Source organism: Terrapene carolina, unplaced genomic scaffold (genome assembly GCF_002925995.2).
Source record: "Terrapene carolina triunguis isolate 2854851 unplaced genomic scaffold, T_m_triunguis-2.0 Scaffold613, whole genome shotgun sequence".
In the NCBI taxonomy this organism is placed as follows: domain Eukaryota; kingdom Metazoa; phylum Chordata; order Testudines; family Emydidae; genus Terrapene; species Terrapene triunguis.
This window is the reverse complement of record NW_020664964.1, coordinates 1,705,822-1,732,442: the sequence shown is the minus strand read 5'-3', so window position 1 is coordinate 1,732,442 and position 26,621 is coordinate 1,705,822. Positions and strand designations below refer to the sequence as shown.

At 42.8% G+C, this 26,621-nt stretch overlaps 1 protein-coding gene across 1 annotated transcript in view; it reads left to right on the top strand.

Annotated features, from left to right (window-relative positions):
- GABBR2 (gamma-aminobutyric acid type B receptor subunit 2) overlaps positions 1–26,621 on the top strand; it is an 860,826-nt gene that overhangs the window by 808,968 nt on the left and 25,237 nt on the right. Inside the window, exons 15-17 of the mRNA XM_026659240.2 lie at positions 9,856–10,080; positions 13,344–13,526; positions 19,980–20,109. Of these exons, the coding sequence (XP_026515025.1) occupies positions 9,856–10,080; positions 13,344–13,526; positions 19,980–20,109 (538 nt within the window). The remainder of the gene's footprint in view (positions 1–9,855; positions 10,081–13,343; positions 13,527–19,979; positions 20,110–26,621) is intronic.

Genomic DNA, 26,621 nt, shown 5'->3' with positions numbered 1-26,621 from the left:
GGGTCAGGCCTTCTGTTCACCATCGATCTGGTGAGGTCTTTCTGGATCTGTGACATCCAGATCCAAATTATATGGATTCGACACATCCACTCTCAAGAGCACATTCAGATCCAAGACATTTGGATCCTACACTAATGGATCCAGTAACGGGATACAAGTCCCCTACTCTAATTAATGACAAATTATATGATGAAGAGGAGAAGGTAGAGTTTTCTCTACAGACAGATCTTTCCCATGACCAGGAACCTATGGGTGAATTCTCTCCAGATAAAAATGTGGGAGTCGCCTCAACACCTTCTCCTTCAGAGGATGCCATTCATTCCCAGGAATTAATCAGCAGAATGGTTTCTACATTAAAATAACCTTCATTTTCATTAAAAGAAACTGTGCATCCCATTTTTGATATGTTTGGAAGCACTTCTACAAATAAAGTTTCTCTGCCACTTTTGGAGAGAGTATGGCAACCAGCAAAATTAATATGGAATACCCCATCGTCTTGACAGCCAATTGCAAACAAGATAGATAAGCTTTACCAGATTCCATATGAAGGATTTTCTTTTTTTCATGTACATCCTGTTACCAGATTTGCCCGTTATTTTGGGGTATGCTCATTTATTCGGGTTACTCTTCTGGTGGGGGTTGGGTTGTAATTCTATCAATGTACTGCTTGTGTCACTTGTGTTTTCATATGGAGCTCTACTTCTCCCTTCTGCAAGTCCCCTCCCAATGGAGCTATCCCTAGGGCTGGGTTTCTCCAACCCCAGAACCAGATGAACACACCCACACATACATTAACAGAGCAAGTCTGAGCGGACCAGGTCAATCAGCAGTGTCAAGCTGACCCCTTATATGTCTTTGGACTCACTGGGCTGGAGGAAGCAGCACTTTCAAGCTGACTCTCCTTATATGCCCCTGGGCTTCATGGACTGGATCAAGCAGCACTTTCAAGCTGTTACCCTCATGCGTCCCAGATTCAGCATGTCCCTATCCCCACTCTCACATCACAATTGTACTAGCAGTAACCTACTTGATGAGCAAACCGCACAGTATTTTGGGCGCTGCAGGGATCTTTAGCTTAGGTAAAAGAAGCATTGCTGTAGAGTGAATGGGAAGAGGGTAGAGGGAAGCTAAAAACACAAAAGAGTAAAGTTCAGCAAGACAGAGAGAAGCAACCAATGTAACCATAAAAGTTATTTATTGAATAATAGTGATAACTACATAAGGAGGGCTAAACCAACATAACATACATTATTAAAGGTTAATACCTACGGTAGAAAGAAAAACAGAGAGAGAGAAAGAGAAGGGGATCTCACCACTCCCTGAAGCTTGAACTGGCCAGGGTTCCCAGGTGATGGTGGTAGCTCAGGGTCCTGAGGGCAGGAGACAGGCAGAGTCCCCAGCACGATCAGTCAGGAGAATATGGAGTCCCAGTGGAACTGATGCACAGTTGGGATCTAAGCATCAGAACACCGACTGAAGGGTGAGTAGGGATTTTTGTAGAGAAAATACGTTTCAAGGGAGAACACTAGATTTATTTATGGGTAAGCTGATGACTCAAGGGTTTTCTTTAGGCTAGACAATAGGAGCTGATCACTCTTGGCTATGGGGTGGTGTTTTCTTCCAGGGAGCTCACAATGCAGCTAGGCTGCTTCAGTATTTTGGATATCAATCAAGGATTCATTACTAGAATTGGTCTGATAACTGCTGAGCTGGGTGTGGGCAGGCATAGGTTCATTAACATCTGGAACAGAGATTCCCATGATGCAGTGCTTCCCTGCTTTTTTCTGGTCCAGAGTTCAGTGCGGTTCTCTGTTCTCCATTCTGTATGCAAATTGAGATGTCTCCCTGTCCCATCTTTCATGCAGATGAGGCTAGGGGAGTTGGCTCTGTTCTTCCTTCTGTATGCTAATGGGGATGTCTTAATCTTGTCACCCTTGTCAGGAGGGGTTTAGGTATGTCTCCGATCCGCCCTTCATTGCTCTCTGCAAGTCTTTTCTCTGATGGGTTTTGGTTTAAGCAGAGGCTGGTGGAGGTGGGTATCTTTCATGAGTCGGACAGGCTGGATACTGTGCCCTGGTTCCCCAAGAACACAGAGCTGACTGGTATCAATCCTTCACCAAATTCTCTAGTAGTGGTAGCAACGGTGCAAAGATCAAGATCAGAAGGTACATTCTACTCCTAGCAATAGAGAAGGGAAAAGATTAGATTCCCTAGTAAGGAAGCTAATCTCTTCTTCCTCTCTAAACATGTGAATAGCTAAATACCTACCTTCTTCTTATTTCAACAAAGGTAGACATCACTACCAACAGCAACAGCAATAACAATTTGCTACTTCTCAATCATATAAGAGATGACCATTTAAAGCCAGAATGAAGCAGAAGAATTTGTCTGCCACCATTTCTTTGCCTGCTGTTAGATGCAGGTTTGGGGTGGTATTCAGGGCAGCAAACCAATCTTGGCTTCTATTTCCCTTACAACTGGAGACAGTTTAAGCCAATGTTAGAGCAATTAGCTAAATATCATCACAGAGAGATGGGTTCTGGGCATTATAAAGAACAGTTTCTCCATCCAGTTCAACACTCTCACCCAAACCAACTTCCCACACCCTCCTCTTTCGGGTACCCTTCTCATGACTCAGTGTTAAGAAAGGAAATAAATTTTCTGTAAACAAAGGAAGCAATAGAGGAGGTTCCAATACATTTCAGGAATCAAGGGCTCTATTCCTGCTATTTCCCATTTCCAAAGTAAAATGGAGGATTTCATCCCATCTTGGATCTAAGGAAACTAAAAAGTATTTTTGATGGCTGCATTTCAGAATGTTGACTTTTGTTTCCATTATTCCTTCCCTGTCTTATCTAGATTGGTTTACTGCTCTCCATCTCAAAGAAGCTTCTTTTCATATTTCAATAAGACCATCACACAGGAAGTACCTTCATTTCGCCATAGGGTAGGACCATTTTCAGTTCACGGTCCTCCCCTTTGGCCTTTCCTCAGGATCCCATCTCTTTACCATTTCTCAAGAGACAAGGGATTTTGTCTTTCCATATTTAGACCACTAACTCCTAAAAGCAGCCTCAGAGGGTGAGCTAGAAGAAATCACAAATTTCACATGCTCTGTATTCCAAAGTTTGAGTTTCTTAATAAATTAAAAGAAATCCTTACTGACTCCATCATAGAAAATCCTATTCATAGGCACTCTTTTCTAAATCTCTACTGAAGAGTCCATCTCAGAAAGTAAAGTTCTTTCTATCATTAATGTGTCTGCTGATGTTAACTACATATGTCACACCTTATGCAAGACTAAGTATGATACCACTGCAACGTTGGTTGTTAAAAAACTTCAGATCCGTAGTAGACAGTATGGATCTGATACTTACCATCCTAGCAGAAATCCAAAGATCCCTCTGACGGTTGATGGACCAGGGAAATGTTCTGAGTGGGGTGTTTTTCATCCCTCCCGCTCCATCTACAGATGCCTCAAAAATACGCTGCAGGGCACAGCTCGTCAAGGTTGTAACAAGGGGTTCTGTTGTCAACAGGAAGGTCATCTTCATATCAACATGCTCGAGTTAAGGATAATTTGGTTGGCATTCATATATTTTCTTCCCCAGATACAAGGGTCAGTGGTTCAACTGGCCACAGACAATATGACTGCAATGACCTATGTAAACAAACAGAGAGGAGCCTGACCATCACAGCTTTGCAAGGAGGCAATACAACTTTGTGATGGGTGTATACTCCACGAGGTGTATCCAGTAGCTCTGCATCTTGCAAGATCCCTTACCCAATTAGCAGACCACCAACTGAATCCTGGGAAGGCCAAAACACAGGAAGGCCCCTCCCTCAGACTATGGGTTCAACGAAATTCAAGGGACAACAAATGAATAAACAAGGACAGGCATGGGGGACACAGGGTCATAATAAAGGATCCACCAGTTAGCAGACCAACTGAGCAGGGAATCTACCCAGATTCATGAATGGTCCTTGAAAGACTCGTTGATCTGAGACATCTTTGCTCTTTGGGGTACTCCAAAGATAGATTTTCGTGCTACAAACTTCAACATGACATGCCAATATTTTTGTTAGAGGACAGGAATAGATACTCAGTGTCTAACAGCAGATGTGTTTCCTCTTCATTTGGGAGACAGAGCTAGTGTATGCTTGCCTGCCTTCTTCTCTAATGTTGAAGGTGGTTGAAAAAAATCAGACAGGATTAATCCCAGTTGATACTGATCACCCTAGCATGGCCAAGACAACAGTGGTACACATACTTGCTCTTCATTCCAAGGGAAGATAGATGCTTACTAGCATTGACAGACCCTCTGACACAACAACAAGGAAAAGTGTACTATCGAGACCCTGTCATTGCTGCATCTGACAGCATGGGCAATAGGCTTCTAGCAGAGTTGGAGAAGTCTTTGTCTACAGATATTCTACATGTTCTACTTAATGCTATAAGGAAATCAACTGGAAAATATTATAAGTTAAAATGGAAAAGATTTTTGCCATTGCTATGTGATAGGGTTATAAATCCTGTGTCAGCCCCTATTCAAACTATATTAGAGTAATTGTTATATTTAAAGCATACTTAAAGCATTTAAAGCTATATTTAGCTGCAACAGCAGCTTCTCATATTCAAATCAGTATTTTCACATAATGTTGTTAAAAGTTTTTTAAAGGATTACTAAATTTGTACCCCCAGTAAGAGATTCTATTGCACCATTGGACTTAATGCAATCACAGCTTATGTCTCCACCCTTTGAGCCCTTATTTTCATGTTCCTTATTTCATCTATCAATTAAGGCCGCTTTTATTATAGCAATAATATCAGCTTGGAAGATTAGTAAACTTCATGCCTTAATGGCTGACACTCTATTTATGACCTTTTATAAATACAATGTCTTTCTTCATCCACATCCTAGATTCATGCCAAAAAATCACTTGAGTTCCATGTCAGTCAGTCCATTAGTCTACCAGTGTTTTTTCCCAGACCTCATTTGAGTAAGGGCAAATCAAAGCTGCATTGTTTGCAGGAGCACTGCCAGCTTTTCTGCCGCCCTAGGCGGAGGAAGGTCCCGCCCCGAAATGCCGCCCCCCACGGAGGTGGCGGAAGGTCCCGCTGCAGAAATACCGCCGTGGTCGCTGCCCCCCAAATTGTAGCGCCCTAGGCGACCGCCTAGGTCGCCTAATGTGTTGCACTGGCCCTGATTGTTTGGATGCAAAAAGAGTTTTATCATTCTGTTTCAATAGGAAAAAGGACTTTAGGTCTTTGCATAAATTGCTTGTTTCATATGCTGGTAATGATAAAGGAAATCTTGCATCAGCACAAACATTATCAAGATGGGTCAGACAGTGTATAATAGAAAGTTATAAGAGTGCATCACGATCTCCCACTCTTCAGCTCTAAGCACACTCCACTAGGGTGATGGCAGCATTGGTGGCATGTATGAGACATGTTCCACTACTAGAAATTTGTACAGCAGCCATGTGGAGTCAAAACACATATTCATTAAACATTATCTGTTATATATGGTCAGATGCACAGTTGGTAGATCTGTGCTTCAGTCCTTGTTTAGTTAGGACTCCATACCCACCATCCTATTTAAAATATGTACTATGGACTAAACTATACCAGGAGTGGGACTATGCAGAGAACAGGGTCAAAGAAGAAATTAATATTACTTACCTGTAACTGAGATTCTTTGAGATGGATTCTGCATATTCACATGCCCTGCCCTCCTTCCTCTGTTTTGCGGGGTCCTGTTTTCTACTGGCTCAGCATTAGTAGTGGAAGGAACTGAGGCAGTAACTGCTGCCTCCCTCCCTTTTATAGCCTCGTCCTCAGCATAATGCTTGGAGGCTGAGGGTAGGGGCAGAAAGGGGCATGCGAGTGTTTGACTAGGCACTGCTAGTAGAAGATTGCACCATTCAGTGACACCATCAGCACATATCCAATGGTATGAATATGCAGAATCCGTTTTGAAGAACTGGATACAGGTAAGCAACCTTTGTATTAAGGTTGTCTCTGCAACCTTCATTCGGCCCCCTTATGCATATGCATTATGAGACACTTTTTAATTACATGGTCAGAACTGTAACTGTAAGCCTCCACCCTCCATGTCCTATCATCATCATCATCATCATCATCAGGGACATTGCAGCACAGACTACTACTACTTGAGCTACCAGACTAGCTAGGTTAGCTAGCAACAGGAGAAGGCTGCAGTCCTGGGGGGAATGATCTACTGGTACTGTGCATTTGGCTGAGGGGAAAGCAACCCCTCTCTCTCTCTCTCTCTCTCTCTTCTCCCTTCCCCCCCTTCCCCATGTGGTTCCCCGAAAAGGAATGAGGCATACTGATCAACATTTTCAAATTCGTTTCAGGAAACATCCCACCCCTTTAGACCCCAGCCTCCAACACCCCTGATGCCCTCCCAACACCCCCACTGCTAACCTCACTGCCCTGCCTCCAGCCCCACAACACCTCCACTGCTAGCCCTACTAACACACCACCACTGCCATCCCCTTGCCAACTCACTAATACTCCCATCCAGTCTCCTTAGCCTTTCCCAGCCCATCCAATGCCTCCAGCCTGTAGTAGGGTTACCATATTTTAAAATAACAAAAAGAGGACACTCCAAGGGGCCCCGCCCCTGCCCCCAACTCCGCCCCCTTCCCAGCCCCTTCCCCGCCCCCACCCCAACTCCGCCCCTCTCTCAAAGTCCCCGCCCCAACTCCGCCACCTCCCCTGAACGCTCTGCCCCCTGCTCCTCCCCCTCCCCTGCTTCCTGCGAATCAAATGTTCGCGGGAAGCCTGAAACAAGCAGGCAGCAGGTAAGCTGGGGCTGGGGCTGGGACGGGGGGAGGCGCGGCCCAGTCTGGCCCCCTGGCCGAGTGGCTCCGGCCCTGGCAGCTCCAGCTCGGCTCGGACCCCGGGGCACGGGCACCGGCCCCGGCCGAGCGGCACCGGCCCCAGCGGCTCCGGCCCGGCTCAGCTCAGGCCCCGGGGCACCGGCCCTGGTTCTGGCCGAGCGCGCTGGCCCCGGCCGAGCGGCTCCAGCCCGCCCCGGCCCCGGTGGCTCCAGCTCGGTTCGGGCCCTGGGGCACGGGCACCGGCCCCAGCTGAGCGGCTCCAGCCCCGGGGCACCTGCCGAGCGGCTCCGGCCCCAGGGACTCCAGATCGGATCAGACCCCGGGGCACCGGCCCGTCCGGCACCAGCCCTGGCCCCGGGCGAGCGGTGCCGGCCGGCGGCCGAGCACCGCCGGCCCCAGCGGCTCCAGCCCAGATCCAAGCCCCACGACCCCTCCCTATTTTCCCGGACATGTCCGCTTTTTGGAATTTCCCCCTGGACGGGGATTTGAGGACCAAAACGCCGGACATGTCTGGGAAAATCCGGACGTATGGTAACCCTACCCTTTAGGACACACAACAAAGCAAGCAGAGTTGCAGCCCCACCCCCAGTGTGGGCCCTGCCCCAGGAGGGCTATCCCAAGCTCAGCTGTAGGCTACGTTCTGGGAGGCAGGGCTGCATTTACACCCAGAGAAGTGAAGACAAGACATTCACTCTTGGCCTGGTGCTTTCAGCAGAATAGAAGTGCACAGGTCTACCCCTTCCTGGCTGCACCAAGTTCCAAAAGAGGGGGCAATATCCCCCTGATACCCCTCTTGTTGCACTTTAAGGCCTGGGGAGAAAGGGGCATTAACCCCTCCCCACCCCCTGCTGTGTTGAGTCCCAGAGTGAGTGGGGCTGTGTCCCCCTCTCTGAACTCCCCATCTATCTGCTCCCTGCAGTGGTCAGGGCCTGGGGAAGAACGGGGCATGACTGCCCCCTCCCTGACATACTGCCACCGCCACCTTACCTGACTCCACTTCACACTGCTAGGGCTCCGCACCACCACAGCAGCCCTGTTCTTCAAAGCTTCCATCCCTGTGCCATTGGTCACCAAGCCCATCCAACTCTGCCCTTTCTGAACTCCCATTGGTTGAACCAAAAGGAGAGCAAAGGTCAGCTATATTACCCAGCATGTTGTATATCTGCCATATGTCAGGGCCGTCCTTAGTGGGTGCAGGGCCTGGGGCGGAAGTGACGGATTCGTCTCTTCTGGGACTGACCGCACTGACCAATTGCACCAGCCCGCGGGGATCCCCAAAGCGTGGGGCCCAGAGTGGGGGGGCCCGGTGCAGAAGTGACGGATTCGTCTCTTCTAGGACCAACCACACCAGCTAATCGTACCAGCCTACCGGGCCTCCCAAAGCACGGGGCCTGGAGCGGTTGCCCTGATTCGGTCTACCCAAGGGACGGCTCTGGCCAGAGTTTCTCCAAACAAAGGCTGATGTGCATGTGTAGCTGACACATATTCTGCGTAATGTTGTTTTTATGCAGGAAATGACATTAAATTGGGAATGGGGAGTTTTTGGTTGCAAACGGGAGTCTCCCTGGCATACTGGGAGACTTGGTCTGTCTGGGGTGGGCTGGAACATGGGGGACATGTGCCATGGGGAGTCTGAACCAGTTTCCCCAGTCCCAGAAAGGCTGTCTGGTCCCCAGGGTTCCTCAAAGGGTAACGGGTCCTCCTCCGGCTGCTACTGCTTAGGCAATAGCCTGAGCCCAGCCATTTGGAATGTTCACGTTCAGTTATTGTTCTGTCAGGTTGCCAAAATTTTCCTGAGGAATGCAAATGAGAGGAGAGAAGTGGTGATTTTCAGCAGTTTATATCTCACCCAAACCTTAATGGAATTTCAAAGAAAAAGTGCTTCTCTAACCAAGTAGTTCTCAACCAGGGGTACACGTACCCCTGGCGGTATGCAGAGGTCTTTCAGGGGGTACATCAATTCATCTAGATATTTGCCTAGTTTTACAACAGGCTACATAAAAAGCACTAGCAAAGTCAGTACAGACTAAAATTTCACATGGACAAAATGAGAAAAGTAAGCAATTTTTCAGTAATAGGGTGCTGTGACACTTTTGTATTTTTGTGTCTGATTTTGTACGCAAGTAGTTTTTAAGCAAGGTGAAACTTGGGGTTCACAGGACAAATCAGACTCCTGAAAGTAGTCAGGAAAGGTTGAGAACCACTGCTGAAGCCTAAAGGCATTCCCTCTTCTGAATTTCAAAGGCCTGTTGTTAGAGCTTGTCAAAAAAGGTCACAAGAATCATTTATACTAGGTGTTAGGCCACCTAAATATAATGGTCACTATTAACTCCTCCTGCAATAAAACAAATCACATTTGTTGTCCTAGCAGCTGGTGTGCTGCTTTTTTCTGTGGGTGTTTCTATCTGGACAGGTCTGAATGATATCACAGGATGTTTCTCAGCACTGCTGTTTACTAATGAAGGTGATAATCAGTGAATGATTGACTTGGATTGACTAGGACTCTCAGTCATCGCTGAAAAAAAGCCTATGAATTGGGCCTCCCCTATTTGGGTTTTAATGAAATCCTTGAATGAAAGCAGTAATGATATTTCTTTACTGATGGCTAAAGATGGGCCTAGATTCAAACAACCCTGAGCTTTGGGGAAGTTCTGTCCCAGCTCTTCTGATTACTAATAAAAGTTTTCACTTTTATCTCTTGAGAGTAGGATTAGCAGTATAAATCTAATTTTTGTAGTTACTGATGGAAATTAGTGTATTTTGAATTAGATATCGTGTGCTGTGCACATTCATATCTCTGGTTCTTAATGCTGTATCGATCTGTCAACAATCTATAAATTGCTCATAGAGAAATATCATACCAAATATATAACAGCTTGTAATAAAAACTACTCTTTTGATTCATGTAAACTAGTGGTATTGTGTTATAACAGTGACCTTTTTTCTTTTTCTTTTTCTTCTCTTTTTTTTTTGCTATTTCAGTTATTTGGTTGTTTCTTAGCATGGGAGACTCGAAATGTCAGCATTCCTGCTTTGAATGACAGCAAATACATTGGGATGAGCGTATACAACGTGGGGATCATGTGTATTATTGGAGCTGCGGTTTCATTCCTCACTCGGGATCAACCCAATGTTCAGTTCTGCATTGTTGCTTTAGTCATTATATTCTGCAGTACCATTACACTCTGCCTTGTTTTTGTACCTAAGGTAGGTGAATTCATTTATGCTAGTATTTACATTGTTACTTGATTTTTGTATGGTAATTCTATATTAATTTCATTACTCCTACAAGCAAGAGGAATATGTGAGATTTCTAAATCAAGCCAATCTGTTATGCATTAAATTATCTCTGAGCCCTAGTGGGAGAGGGGGTGAACTTCCATGAGATTTTGGAGAAAGATGAATACATAAAGCAAAAGGTGCAAGAACTTGAATACATACATTTCTAATGCATACATCTCACTATCTCACTAAGTCTGCGGGAAACAATGATTTGCATCTATAATTTGAATAGGTCTCTGGTTCCTTCTTTTAAGGAATGCAAGAGAGGAAGGGTGCTATTCATAGGCTTAGAAGACCTGGGTTCAATTTTCTGCTGTGCCTCAGACATGCTATGTGACCTAAGGCAAGTTACTCCATCTCTCTAGCTATGTCTACACAGCCCACAGCAGCTCAGGTCAACAGACTCAGCCTCATGGGGTTTGTGCTGCCATGCTAAACATAGATGTGTAGACAGTGCTTTGAAGTTCTGGCTCAGGCTGGAGCTTGGGCTGTGGAGTCCACTGCTCTCCTTAGGCTTCCAGAGCCTGAGCTCCAGCCTGAGCCACCTCACCTCCACAGCTACTTTTAGTGCAGTAGCATGAGCCCTGCAAGCCCAAATCTGTCAACCCAGCCTGGGAGGCTCACTGCCACGGGCTGTGTAGACATACCCTCTATGCCTTGGTTCCTTATCTGTAAAACAGCCATAAGAGTGTTGGTCTACATTAGAGGGGTATTGTGAGGATAAATATGTTAAGGACTGTGAAGCACTCAGACACAGCAGGAATGGTTGCCACATAATAGAATCTCCTAGGAACACAGGATTTGTAATATAAAAGCAGACTATTGGTCCATCAAGTCTGGGATGCTGCCTACATTAGTGGCCAATATCTGATGCGTCCAAGGGGGGCCCTCCCAAAAAAGCCTAATGCATCTCACCAACTGTGCAATTCGATGATAGAAGGAGAGAGGAATTCTTTCCTGACCCATGTAGATGTGCCCTGAAACACAAGATTTAATTGCCTTTTATTATCTTTGAGCTCCTCTTGTATATTTATATTATGCACTGGTGGAATGAATCAGAATGTATTCACAAAGAGCCAGAGTCTGATGTCACTCCACAAATAGTCCCATTCACTTGTGAAGTGAGGTGCTAGTCAAGGTGAGTCCAACAGAATCTGAGTCAAAGGGAAATTGATTCCTATGGGAGTCTGACTTAGTAAAGACCTCATTTTTTGGAAATCTACTTGATATTTTGAAGTAAAATAAACATAAATTAAATGTGTAGCCTGGATGACTTTCATATAGTTAGTTGGAGACTGGATGCCTCAGAGACTGGGAGCCTTTCACCTCTAGGTCACCAGGTCCAATCCAACTAAGGTTAATAACGACCAAATGTCAACGATTCTTTAGTGGCTTATGTAAAGTAAGTTTGTGGCATCTGTTCCTAGCCAGAAGAAAAAGCAGTTCTTAGTGAACAGGTGTCCACACCACAAAACTGCCAACACATCTGGCAGTGATTGGCATTTTCAGCAGATAGACCAACTACAAATGGGAGCAGGAACTGAACTACTAAATCTCCTCTAAATGTGGTCCCTGTAGGTGAGGGTTGAGACATGTGGGTGGAATGTCACGTTAGCTTACCAGTAGTGCTTTATGCATTCTGCGGTTAGAGTAATTCAGTCTCTAGGGCTGTATAGTCCAACTTTTTTATACTGGCTGCTACAGAAGAATTACTTACAAGATAGCCATAAGTTAAGAGAGCCTATTCATAAACACAGTCATGAAGCAAGAGATTTAGGAGAACTGGTGAATAACAAATTGAATATGAATGCATATTTCCCCATAGGATCTTCTTTATTTTCTTCAAAGGAAAACAACTTGACAAAATCTGACAAGACCATCCCTATCACACCTCTCCATCACACTCTCCTCCCTCTCCCCTATCACAGACACTGAGACTGCTTCCCAGCTTTCATCTAACCCCTGCCCCTGCCCTGCCCTGCCCTGCCCTCCCCTCCCATCCCTTCCCATTTCTTAGGCTGACTCACCCCTGCTCTTCTTCTTCTCCTCAGCTTCTCACTCTCCTCAGGTTCCTTCCACTCACAATGCAAATATGCACTGATGTCTCCGAGCATAAAAAAATCTCAACCCCACCCCATCAATCTATTATCTTATTGCCAAGCTCCCAGGGAAAATCCATAAAGCCACCAAATTGCCCTTTTTCACATCCCTCCTCAGAACTCTCTGCCATAATGCATACAGAATACTGAAGCCCGATCATGGCTAGTCAGGAGGAGTGCTGTGATCACTCCTCCTGAAGGGCTAAAAACTGTGCATACCATCTTAGGTTGGTTGTCCTGCTTCCCCTTCCCTCCATCCTAGCCCACTTGTTTGTCTCCGCCCCCTGTTATGTCTTGTCTTTTAGACTCTAAGCTCTTTGGGGGCAAGGACTATTGCTTACAGTGTTTGCACTGTGCCTAGTAAAATGGGGCCCAACCTGGTTGTGGCCTTTTTGTGCTTTTTGTGCTATTTAATATAAATATTAAATAAAATAATAATTATAATTATAATTATAATAATTAATAATAAATCTGTCAAATCAGTTCTAGAATATAATTACAGGATAGTTACTTGTATGACTAGAGAGGCTTTATTGATATTGCATGATGCTTTGGCAAGTTGTGGTGTATTTAATTTATCTGAATGGCTGTTCTTTATTTTAGTCTACTAATGGCTGCCTACTCCTCCTCCCCTGCTGCTGAACTCCCACCCAGTCTAAAATCCCTGTGATCCCTTTGTCGGTACCTCTCTTTCTCATTCTATCTCGGGCTTCTCTCTGCTCACCGCATTCCTTGTAACTATAGGGTGTAAGAAATTTTCAGACAGAAGTGTGATTTTTAAGTTGAATGTTTCCCTTTGAAGGATGAAAATATCAATGAAAGGAAAGAATTAACAAGGGATGATGCAGTAAATTTTAAAAATAATATATTAAACTGGAACTTTAAGAAACATTTCCCAATAATTGGAAAAAATGGAACAGTTCATCTTGCAAGGTTATTATAGCTCAACAGTCTGCATGGTCACAGAGAAATTGTACTCCATGTGGAAAGTAAAGTGTACCTTCTATTATTTTTATTTGGGGGGCCAGAAGAAACTGATATAAAAATAAAATCCTCTGCAGAATTTCTCACAGCTTTTAAACCTTTCAGTTAATCACACTGAGGACAAATCCTGATGCGGCCACTCAGAACAGACGTTTCCAATTCACTCAAAATCAAAAGAAGGAAGACTCAAAAACATCAACATCAGTCACCAGTGTCAATCAAGCCAGTACATCTCGGCTAGAAGGACTGCAGTCAGAAAACCACCGCTTGAGAATGAAAATCACAGAGGTATCATTTATTGTATACACTAAACCAGATAAATCTGTCCTGTGGATGAAATACGTTATTTGCATAGCTGTATAGCCATACAAAGCTTAACCTTACTCATTTTTTTCAACTAAAACCTCATAATTTTAGCCTGTGTTTCTAAAGAAAGAAAGTTGGTTAGCAAGTGGGAAAAAATTAAAATCATAAGTATTGTCATACTTATAAACTAATAAAGATGAGACACTTCATCTCATCACAGATGATACCTGTATCAGCTTTATGTGAAACTTCCCTCGTTTCTGAGAATTCCCAACAGGTACATTAAGTCTCTATGTTACCTGTAGACAGACTAAACACCTCTAATTGTACAGATGTAGTTGTAAAAGTGCAAATCTTATATCATGACCACCATGGGACTCAAAGAGTAGGTATGGTATATTGACATTTTTTATTGTACCTTGCAGCATCCCAATAATAGTTCCACTTTTACTGAGTTGGTCCAATACCCCAATTTTGAGGTAGCAGAGGCAGAGTGTTCTAGTGGATAAGGTACAATGCTGTGGATCAGGAGATCTGGATTCTGTTCCCATTTCTGCTGCTTAATTGCGGTATGACCTTGATCATGTCACTTCACCTTTCTGTGCCTCTGTCTGTACAGTGCCTAGCAAAATGGGACTCTGATCTTGGTTGGCACTTCAGGGCACTACCATAGTATAAAATTCCTATTAGCATGGCCTAATACTATGTGTGGTGCTCTAGTCTCTGAATACAAATATCAAAATCCAACAGATGTGGATCTCCCTTCGGACTTGGAGATGTGTTAAGGGAAACACAGCAGCTTTGTCTTCAGAGAGCTGGCAAGGGGAGCTGCTGCCCCGTAAGGTCCATGGTAAGGTTTTTTGGGCAATGGGTTGCCTGCCCCACCTCCCCATTCAGCAAGAGGGTATAAAAGTCCTTGCTCCCATTGTTACCCTTCTGCAGCTGATCCTGCAGCCTGATTCACAGTGTGCACTCACTAGGGAAAGCCAAGGTTCTCCTCTATATGGTTGCCTTCGCAAATCCACATTGTAGGAATTAACCACTGAGCCTCCTGAGTCCCTGACCCACTTTAAAGCAATTAGTCAGTGACGCCATTCGTGGTGATAGTTCGAGGCATTCTGCTCCCTGTTATAAAAGGTGTGCAGCCCCACTACCCTCACATCTTCTCTTCCCACCCTCCTACAGAACCATTTTCACCACCATCTCTCAACACTGTGTCAATATTTATTTATAAACGGCTTTTACATTTGTTAGTTAAGCTAATTCCACAGCTAGTGCTACAAATTATTCACAGATTTTTAAGACCAGGAGCAGGATCAGATTAAAGAATTTGGGGACTCTGTGCACTATGGTAATTGGAGGGCCCCCCTCCTTTCTAAAGTGTCCCGCCCCACACACAGACACCAGAATTCTCCTTCACCCCACGTATGCCCCAACAATCCTCCACCAGTCCTTGCTTGTTGTGACAGGCCCATCACACATCCCAGCAGCCCTAACATATACCCCACTCACCACAACTCCAACCCCTCAGCCCCACTAACCACAGCTCCCAACATCCCCCATTCGCCCCACAGCCCCCACAACTCACCCCATCTCCCCCCACTTGCCCCCAATATCTCACCCTGCAGCCCCCTCCCAACACCTCCCACTCACCTCATAGCCCACAACTCTCCCCCTGCCCCTCACCTCCAGGACCATCCTGGTCACTCACTGACACCTCCCTAGCTCAGTGCTCCACTCCCTGCCCGGGCTAGGGAAGTTCCTCCCAATCTTGGCCACCCAACTCTGCTTTCTCCCATCACTCTCCTGCCCCATCCCTTTCATCTTAGAATTCTTGCCATTTTTAATGAAGACTGGCTTGTCTACTGCATGATTAAATTACACCTGGTGGTGGTTTCTGCTTACCACTCTAATGTGACATTGTCATCTGTTTTACTCACCCGCCTGTGAAACATTTTCTTAAAAGGGTTATTGCATTTGTATCCACCAATTCATAACCCTCCTAACGCATGAGACTTGAACATAGTACTCACCAGAATCACAGAGGTGCTAAGATAACACTGTGATGAGCATAGCCTAAAGTTTTTAATACAGTTGCAAATTGTGGTTCTTTTTACCAGCTCTCTAAAAGTTGCCTTGATGGTAGCAGTTAGGTCAATGAGAGAGGTGAGAGAAGTTCCCCTGTTACATTTTTTCACAAAGACAAATCTTCATCCCAAATCTTCATTGCCCAAATTGATGTCAGAATTCCATCTGAATTATAGCATCGAGCTCCTGGTCTGCCAATCAGAGCCTTAGAGTATATCTGGTGAGGCCAGACATGTAAATTGGATATAAAAAGAACTGTTCGCTGTTACCAGAATAGAAACAAACTGTGTTGGAAATCATACTGGTTCTTCATAGCATTTGCAGAGAGGTCCAAGAGTAGAAGTTCTTTCTGTTCAGACTTTGTCTAAATGGATTAAACTAGATACCAAAACCTGCCAAGAGCAATCAAGAGTTCCAGTGTCAGAAGAACTCAGGGCTCATTCTATTAAAGCCTGTGACTACCTCTACAGCTTACCTTCATCATGTTTCCAGATCTGAGATTTATAAAGAAGCAATGTAAAGTTAAATGAATACCTTAATTCATTATTATGGTCTCAGTTATAGAACCAGATCAAATTCTGGGGACAGATTGTCCCTAGAATTGTATAAAGAGAGTGGTACAAGGAGCCCCTTGTAAGTACCAGGAGTAATTACAGTCCAGACCCTGCTCCACTCCCTACTCAGGACTGTACCTACTAGCACAATTTAGCCCTCGGGGAGGTCATTCTTCATTTCTGTACAGTCCTTTATGGTGCAAGTACAGCAGGCCAGTGTTCTCTCTCTTGATCTTCCAGGCATGTTGCTGGGGTGAGGTCTTTGATTCTCTCTCCCTACAGTCTGAAGGATGCTTTCAAAGAGTTCAGGATGTTTTCCCCCTTGCCTGGAGGCTGGTACCAAGGGCAGTGCCAACCAAAAACAGCAGCTGAATGGCCACCTGCTGACTGGCAGGTTGGTCAGTTTGAGTTATGAAGGATCTAAAAAGTTAGAAAATAATTTTCAAATCACAGAAAGCATGGAACTTTCTCAACTCTGTCATGAGCTTGATTTTCTTGAAACCTTCCAAAAATGACACCTCTGAGCTGAATTATAGAAAAACATCCTCATAAAAGGAGTTTCTCTGAGAAGGTTAAAAAGGAGTGAAGATACCATTTAAAAGAATGTTGTTTGTCCCAGGATATTAGAGAAGCAAGGTGGGTGAGCTCATATCTTTTATTGGACCAACTTCTCTTCGTGAAAGAGACAAGCATTTGAGCATACACAGAGCTCTTCTTCAGATCCTGTGTAAGCTCAAAAGTTTGTCTCTTTCACCAACAGAAGTTGGTCCAGTAAGAGATATTATCTCACCCAGCTTGTCTCATTTAAAAGAAGGAAATGCTTCCTGCAGTCTTGACTTCATAGTCACATCCATGATGCCACAATTTGGGTAAGTTTCCTTTTTAATTGCCAAAACTAAACAAATGAGTTACTTACGTCAGTGCTACTTTGTTATTGTTATAAGAAAATGTTATGCATAGGGTGAGTGTGTGTGACAGGACACAAAAGCAGCTCAGGGAGAAAGGGGTCACATTTGCACTCTCAGGATTCTGGCTGGTTATGAGCCAGTGTTGCTTCCGGGACAACTTAAAATAGGCCAGGGCTGACCTAAGCTCCGGCATTTCCTGCCTGGGCTGTCTGAGTGGCTGTGCACCCTGCAGTGTCCGTAATCGGTATAGCAATGTACACTATAGAGATCACTCAGCTTCTTCTAACATGCCTCATTCCACCCCAACACACATCTTGTGCATAGGACCTACACTGGGGAATTCTCTCCGAGCTCCCTGTGGTGCCTTTAGGGTCCCATATGCTGGCTCAGTGGCATACAGTGTCAGGAGCAGCACAGAGAATCCCTCCCATGACTCTGAAAGCCAGAGGCACCATTATGATCACTTAGTCTTAACTCCTGCACAACATACACTTGATTATATCAATCTCTTGTTTAAAAGCTTTCTCTTTACATCATGTTATCAAATATTTTGACATTTCATATATTGTTTGATTACTGAATCTGCTAAATGACTGAATCTTTCTGTGCATTACTGATGCACTGACTCAGACAAGGTCAAATTTAAAAATAACTGAGAATTCCTACAAAGGGCTGCGTGCAGCTTGCTGTGGAAATCAATGTAGTAGCCACCTATAGTACATCTGTAATGTGTGTGCAGTGAATGAAATTAAGAGGTTTCCATGCAAGGCATGCCAGTGTCCAAGGGACTCGCTCTCTTATTCAGCAAGACGGCAATGTCATGTGAAATAAAATTTGCTTAACTAAAATGAAAAGTACTAAATGACAAAGCAGCTTGTTTTTTTTCATTTGTACGTTATCTCTAGCAAATAACAGCATTTATTGGCTATTTAGAGTCCTATGTGCACAGCTTTCCACTTTAACTAATTTGGGTACCTTTAGCGTGACTTTTGGAGGTACTATACGGGTGCTATTAAAAATCAGTATTTGACACACTGCAGTAATTGCAATGTCAAGCTGTCTACTATTCTAATGATAGAAAGCTATGCATTTAGTGCCCATACTGGAAGCAGCGACTTGAGTTTTTAATGATTCCCACTAGGACTGTCAATTAATCACAGTTAACTCACGCGATTAACTCAAAAAAATTAATCACGATTAAAAAATTAATTGCTATTAATTGCATTTTTAATCACACTGTTAAACAATAAAATACCAATTGAAATTTATTCAATATTTTTGGATGCTTTTTTACATTTTCAAATATATTGATTTCAATTACAACACAGAATATAAAGTGTACACTGCTCACTTTACATTATTATTTTTGATTACAAATATTTGTATTGTAAAAATGATCAACAAAAGAAACATTTTTCAATTCACCTCATACAAGTACTATAATGCAATCTCTCTATTGTGAAAGTGCAATTTACAAATGTAGATTATTTTTTGTTACATAACTGCACTTAAAAACAAAACAATGCTAAACTTTAGAGCCTACAAGTCCACTAAGTTTTACTTCTCATTCAGCCAATGGCTAAGACAAACAAGTTTGTTTACATTTACGGGAGATAATGCTGCCCACTTCTTATTTAAAACGTCATCAGAAAGTGAGACCAGGCATTCATATGGGACTTCTGTAGCCAGCATTACAAGGTATTTATGTGCCAGATATGCTAAATATTTGTATGCCCCTTCATGCTTCAGCCACCATTCCAGAGGACATGCTTCCATGCTGATGATGCTCATTAAAAAAATAATGTGTTAATTAAATTTGTGACTGAACTCCTTGAGGGAGAATTGTATGTCTCTGGCTCTATTTTACCCACATTCTGACATATATTTCATGTTATAATAATCTCGGATAATGACTCAGCACATGTTCATTTTAAGAGCACTTTTGCTGCAGATTTGACAAAACGCAAAGAAGGTAGCAATGTGAGATTTCTAAAGATAGCTACAGCACTCGACCCAAGGTTTAAGAATCTGAAGTGCCTTCCAAAATCTGAGAGTGATGCAGTGTGGAACATGCTTTCAGAAGTCTTTAAAGAGCAATACTCTGATGCAGAAACTACAGAACCCACATCACCAAAAAAGAAAATCAACCTTCTGCTGTTGGCATCTGACTCAGATGATGAAAATGAACATGCGTCAGTCCACACTGCTTTGGATTGTTATCGAGCAAACCTGTTATCAGCATGGACGCATGTCCCCTGGAAAGGTGGTTGAAGCACGAAGGGACATATGAATCTTTAGCGCATCTGTGACACTGGCTACAATAGTGCCATGCGAACACCTGTTCTCACTTTCAGGTGACATTGTGAACAAGAAGCGGACAGCATTATCTCCAGCAAATGTAGATAAGCTTGTTTATCTGAGCGATTGACTGAACAAGAAGTAGGACTGAGTGGACTTGCAGGCTCTAAAGTTTTACATTGTTTTATTTTTGAATGCAGTTTTTTTTGTACATTCTACATTTGTAAGTTCAACTTTCATGATAAAGAGATTGCACTACAATACTTGTATTAGGTGAATTGAAAAATACTATTTCTTTTGTTTTTTACAGTGCATATATTTGTAATAAAAAATAAATATAAAGTGAGCACTGTACATTTTGTATTCTGTGTTGTAATTGAAATCAGTATATTTGAAAATGTAGAAAACATCAAAAAGCATTTAAATAAATGGTATTATATTATTGTTTGACACTGCGATTAATCGCACAATTAATCATGATTAATTTTTTTAATTGTGCGATCAATCGTGATTAATTTTTTGTTTAATCACTTGACAGACCTAGTTCCCACTCATTAGATTTCTTATACTGTGTTTTTGTTTTACAGCTGGACAAAGATTTAGAAGAGGTTACTATGCAGCTCCAGGACACACCTGAGAAGACAACATACATTAAGCAGAACCACTATCAGGATCTTAATGACATCCTCAGTATACGGAACTTTACAGACAGCAAAGGTAAGAATCACTGATGCCTGCTAAGGGCTTGGTCCTGCAAGGTGTTAAGCAGTTTGGCCCCAGTGGACTGGCTCCAGAGGGCTCTGCATTTTACTGGATTGAGTGTTAAATTATAAACTTTCATTTTGCAAATATGCAGAATCTAATACTAAACTATACTGTGTTCACTGCTTAGTTACCTCACTGTATAAAATGGCCTTATCCTGTTGTGCGCTCTAAGAGCATATCATATACATATAAAATATCATAGAGAAAGACGTTTTAAAAGATATTCAGAATCAAGGATTTTCTGTGTTGCAAGCAGGAATAGAAAGTCATAGCGGGATGATTAAAAGACTTTCTTGTTTTATTTTGAATGTTGTGACAATTAACTGAGTCAGTATTAAACATGACCTGACCTGACCTGAAGAAAAGTTCCATGTAAGCTCAAAAGCTTGTCTCTCTCACCAACAGAAGCTGGTCCAATAAAAGATATTACCTCACCCATGTTGTCAGTATTAAATATGGGAAACCAAGTTTTCAAACATGATGGTCTTATTAGGGTGTCCACATTTTACTTTTGGCAAAAAGCCGCAAAAAATAAATATTTATGTGCTTATATACTAAGTGCTGATTTGAGCTTCCAAATGTCAGATTGGAGACATTTGTGTTTGAAAACTGTTACCTAGAAATAGGCTGTGCTAAAAAGGAATTTTCATCACTACTATAGCTACCCCACAGCTGCTTTCCACCATGTATTTTGCATCACTCCCCAAAGAAATACAGGCAAAACAATTACTTCCATTAAAGATGTTCCGCTATTGAGAAGCAGCATGCTCCACTTGAGTCATAGTCAGGACACCTTGGTTCTATTTCTCGCTCTGACATTGATCTGCTTTGTGACTAAAATGGGGATAATGATGTGACAAATCAGGAAAATGGCTTATTATTCTCATTAATCTTATGTATGACCCTGTTTCCCTGTGTGGTTTGATATTGTTACCTGCCTGAATGCATAATCAAATCAAAGGGGGCTGTAAAAGTAAAATCAAGGAAGGGTAAACCATAACACATACTAGACAACCTGTAAGGTACCCGTTTCAAAGAAGTTAAGAACAAGAACTGGGCCATCAGCTGGGAGAAGAAACTACTTTGCTAGAACCACCCAGACTAAGGCATGTATCTCTTCCCAAGGCAAGGGCTGAGATCAAAATATCCTGAGGAGTTAAAAAGATGCCCCTGGCAGAAAATGGGGGTATGAGTGGGGGTGGTCTGCTCAGCTGGAAACTGACAGGAACACAAAGTCAGCATGTAGTGAGGCCGACACACAGAGTGACTTGGGAGTCACAGTCTGCAGCAAGTGAGCTGTAACTTGGTGCCCAGAGAGAACAGGGACACCAAGTCAAGTCCATGTAGGGGGTTGAGGAGAATGCCAGGCATAAGTAAGATAATATAGGTCTCTTCATACTCTTATGTACCAATTGGGCAAAATAAATCATACTTTCTTTTGGAGAATCTGCTTCTGTGTCATTGCACGTTATTACTGATCACAGGAGGAGGATTCTGGCAGCGTCCAAGCTCAATTGGACTGGTAGGCAACACAGCTGGCACCCATGGAGGTGTGTGGTTGGGTTACAGGATCCCTTCCCAACGAGAAGTAGAGGCACAGTCCTCTGACTCGAGAAGGGTTCACTCAGGAGTCTGTAAAAGGGTCTCAGAAGGGGCAGCCTGACTAGGGAGTATGACAATAATGATAACTATTATCCTTTTTAAATCTACAAATGAAAATCACTATCTAAGAGTTAAGTATCATATATGTCAAGCTGTCCTCCAGTGGCTCAAGAGCATGAGTACCAATTTCAGGGCAGGCTGTCAGGAAACAGAGCATATACCCCAAATTGGCTGTGAGTTCTGTACGTACATTTCACTAACCAAGTACCAAGTGTAAACTTCTCAGGCACTAAAACACTAGTCACAGACATTGCCTGTGGGTATTCCAATCTATTATGCCACCTAAGCAAGCTTACCTTTGTGATAGATGGTCCCTTACACCAAAAATCACAATGATATTCAGGTTACTCCCATTCCCAAAGGACAAATCACTTACCCCAGGTCAATTGGACTCTAGTTCTTATACCAAAGACAACGCTTGTAGCCAATCCTATAATAAACAATCTAAAGAATTAACTAAGAAAAAGAAATGAGAGTTATTTACAAAGTTAAAGCAGACAAATATACACACACGAATGAGTTACAGTCTTAGGTTCCAAAAGTGATAGAAGCTGCTGTAATATGCAGGTTCTATATCTCCTTTAGGGCTAACCCAGGCTAGGCAGCTGGGGATCCCTTGCTTATGCTTAGAAATCTTGCTGTCCCAAAGTCCAAGCAGCAAAGAGATACATTTTCTTCTTGTGAGGGATTTTTCAGAGTTCAGGGTGATGGGATGAGTTCATGCAATGTCTCCTCTTCCTGAGGGGAAGAAGGGGAGGAATGCAATTAACTAAGTCTTTGTTCTTTGATGTTTCACAATGGCTTATTTGGTTTCAATGGACCTTCTTGATGGGTAGGAACTAACACCTTCTGTAGGAAGCCAGCATTTTACATTAATTAATGCTTCGTTCCTGTTTGATGACTTACACAATTATGGAGGATTACCAGGCAAACACTTAATACCACTTTATAACATGGAGTACAGATGTTGTAAGTGAGATTAGTACATGCAGTATCCTACAAGCATTTCATAACGTCTAAAAACTAAACACATTTTTATAACTCTAATATCTATTTTAACAATATTTACACACAGGTGAGCCCGACTGGTTTCAGCTATTTATTTGTTGGTGTTCAGTTGAGGCCTACATGCCTTGGCATGAGCTGGCACCTGGTCTGCCAAAGTCACAATATATATTATTGGAAAAACTAATTGCTATTCATTGGGATGTCACAGTGAGACATCACAGAATTGATTAATAGATTTCCAGGTCAGAAGGGACCATGATGATCATCTAGTCTGATATCCTGTATAACACATACTGAAGAACTTCCCCAAAATAATTCCTAAAGCGTATCTTTTCAAAAAACATCCAATCTTGATATATATATTGTCAATGATGGAGAATCCACCACAATTTAAGTTGTTCCAGTGGTTAATTACTGTCACCTACGGCTGTCAATTAATCGCAGTTAACTCAGCGAGTAACTCAAAAAAAAATTAATTGTGATTTAAAAAAATTAATAGTGATTAATCACAGTTTTGATCGCACAGTTAGTACTAATTGTTGTTACCTTTTCTTGAATATTCCATTCTTTCACAACATCCAAGAAATGCTCTACACATTTTTCAGCATAATGTCTCTCTTCAGTAGGTGTTACTGCTAAAGCAAATGACTGCAGTGTCCATGCAGCATCAATCAGATGTGCTGTGACTCCCAAGATAGCAGTGATTGCTCAAGGATGTCCAAGGATCACCAGTCACAGCAAGCAGTGCATTTTTCAGAAGCTCAAACTTTGTAGTCTTCTCGTTGTGATATAGGTCATGTATTCCTCGGGAGGTGTGACTGATTGGAAAATGCAATTTGAATAACATCTCTTGGTTCTCTGTCATTTACAATGTTGAATAGTCTGCAGACCATAGCTATTCACTTTGCAATAGCATTGGTTAAGCTATTGTACTTTCTTTCATACATGGGCTTGCAGCGATCCTGAAACTCTGTAAGGTTACTCTGTCACGGCTGGAGAGATTCATTTGCTGTCGGTGGGTTATCTGTAGCACAAGATCTGGAGGCGAAAGCATGTTTAGTGTGTAGATGGTACTGCAGACTTGAAGTATTTCAATGGTATTAGAACTTAGCCTTGCAATAGCTACATATCACCGTCTTTTTATCCAGTGCAATCAAAACTATGATTAATCACGACTAATTTTTTTAATCGCTTAATAGTCCTACTTATGAAGCTCAGTCTTAAAACAAGTTAGTTTATTTCCCCCCTCTGCTCCCCTAGGAAGGCTGTTCTGGGCCTTAAACTTCCATCTAACTTCAAGCCTAAATTTGTTGATGGCCAGTTTATATCCATTTGTTCTTGTACTACCCCTGGCCCTTAACTTAAATAGCACCTCTCGCTCCCTGATGTTTATCCCTCTGACGTATTTATAGAGAGCAATCATACCTCCCCTCATCCTTTGTTTTGTTAGGCTAAACAAGCCAAGGTCCTTAAGTCTCCTCTTGTAAGGTAGTTTCTCCATTCCTCTGATCCTCCTAGCAGCCCTTCTCTGAACCTGTTCCAGTTTGAAATTACCTTTGTTAAACATAGGAGATCAGAACTGCATCCAGTATTCCAGATGAGGTCTGACCAGTACCTTGTAATAGTACAAGTGGTAATAACACTTCCCTATCTCTGCAGGAAATACCTTGCCTGATGCATCCTAGGACTTAATTAACCTTTTTCACAGCTGCATCACATTGGCAGCTCATAGTCATCAATCAATGCACCCAGGTCTTATTCCTTCTCTGTCACTTCCAACTGATAAATCCCTATGGCCTTTCACTTTGCACTAGGGCTGTCAATTAAGGATTAATTCACAGCATGAGTAATGTGTTAATTCGCGGGGGCTGAAGGCCGGAACCCCATGCCTCAAGGGGGGCTAAAGGTAGGGGATCACAATTTTTTCTAGTGGGGGGAATCACATTTTTTTTTAAGTCTACATGGGATCGCCAGCACAAAAAGTTTGAGACACACTGCCCTAAAGTTTTACATTGTTTTATTTTTGAGTGCAGTTATGTAAAAAAAAAAAATCTACATTTGTAAATTGCACTTTCATGATAAAGAGATTACACCATAGTACTTGTATGAGGTGAATTGAAATACTTTATTTTTTTTAATCTTTTTTCCATTGCAAATATTTGTAATAAAAAATAATATAAAGTGAGCACTGTAGATTTAGTATTCTGTGTTGTAATTGTAATCAATATATTTGAAAATGTAGAAAACATCCAAAAATTTAAATAAATGATATTCTATTATTAACAGTGTGATTAAAACTGCGATTAATCGCGATTAATTTTTTAATCTCATGATTAATCACAATTTTTTTAAAATGCTTGACAGCCCTACTCTCACCATTGAAAATGTATGCCTTATTTCCAGTATGAATTTGTCTAGCTTCAATTTCCAGCTATTGGATCATGTTATACCTTTCTCTGCTAGACTGAAGAGACCATTATTAAATATTTGTTCTTCTTTGAGTAGTGTCCCACTAGGTGCTCCACTCTAGGTGCTCTGGCACCCCCTGCGTCTTTGATCGGAGATTTTTCATAGCAACGTCCATTCGGCCCGTGCATATGTGTTACTCCACCTCATGCTCCATGCCGTTGCTGTATAGCACTGCGTGAGCTCGCCATCCTCAATTCCTTCTCAACTGCCCCAGCTTGAGACGGAGCCTCAGCTAGTTGTCCGAGTTGAGTTTTTTGCCTCAACTGTTTCTCTTAGCTTTTGTACTTAGTGTATTACAGTAGTTAGTACTGAGTAATAGTTTAGTTATAGTCAGATTTTTTACAAAAATATATATAAAAATATATATAGCTTTTAGATAGTTCCCACATTCCACCCCCTGGGGAGTCTTTCACCCTTTCCAAGGGTATGTTCTCCTGGCTTCAAGTGTTGCTTGTCGTGTCAAGAGGCAATCCTGGGGAGCAACGGACACTCCCGCTGCATCCGTTGCTTTGGGGAATCTCTCATATTTCCCAAAAGTGCAACTTCTGTTTGGTGTTAAAATCTAGAGCCAGAAAACCGGGAGATAAAACTTCAACTCCTTATAATGGAGATCTTGCTACATCCAGCCTCTGACCCAGGCCAGGAGCCCCCTCATATGATGGTTTCTGAGTAAGTTGGCTGCCTCTTCTATCTCTGAGCTGCACTCCTCAAGGACATTTGAGAGGAAGACCCTAGATTCCTCTCGTAAATCTTCCAAAGACCATGCCCCAAGTTCTCCAGATAGAGAATCTACCTCAAAGAAGTCAAAGTCATTAGCTCCCCCAGATCCCATTGGTCTCCAACATGGTACCCACGAGGCTGATGGTTCCTTAGGTACTGAGAGCTCCACCAAGCCTAGAGACTCTACTGTATCAGGCTCTGAGAGGCCATTGGTAGTGACAGGAGACTACAGTGGCAAGAAGAGCTCTACCGTGGTACAGAAAAAGAGTGCTTGGGCTCCATCCAGATTCCCCTGGGAGCTTTCAAACTCATGCTACCATCCACTCCTTCAGTTACCATTACTTCAGCTTAAGCCATGGACACAGTACCAACAACAATCTTGGTACTGCAAGAATTCCAGTTTCCCCGAGACCTCAGAGTGTCAGAGACCCCTGATTCACTATTTCTCGGCTCTGATCTTTCCTGATACCGAGAACTTCCAGATCTCCAAATTCCTACCAAGTACCAATGGTGGTATCTCACACTTCCTCAGTACGGAGAGCCTCCAGATCTCCATACACCCGTCCAATATTAATGGTTTTACCTCAAGTTCCTTTTGCTGCCCC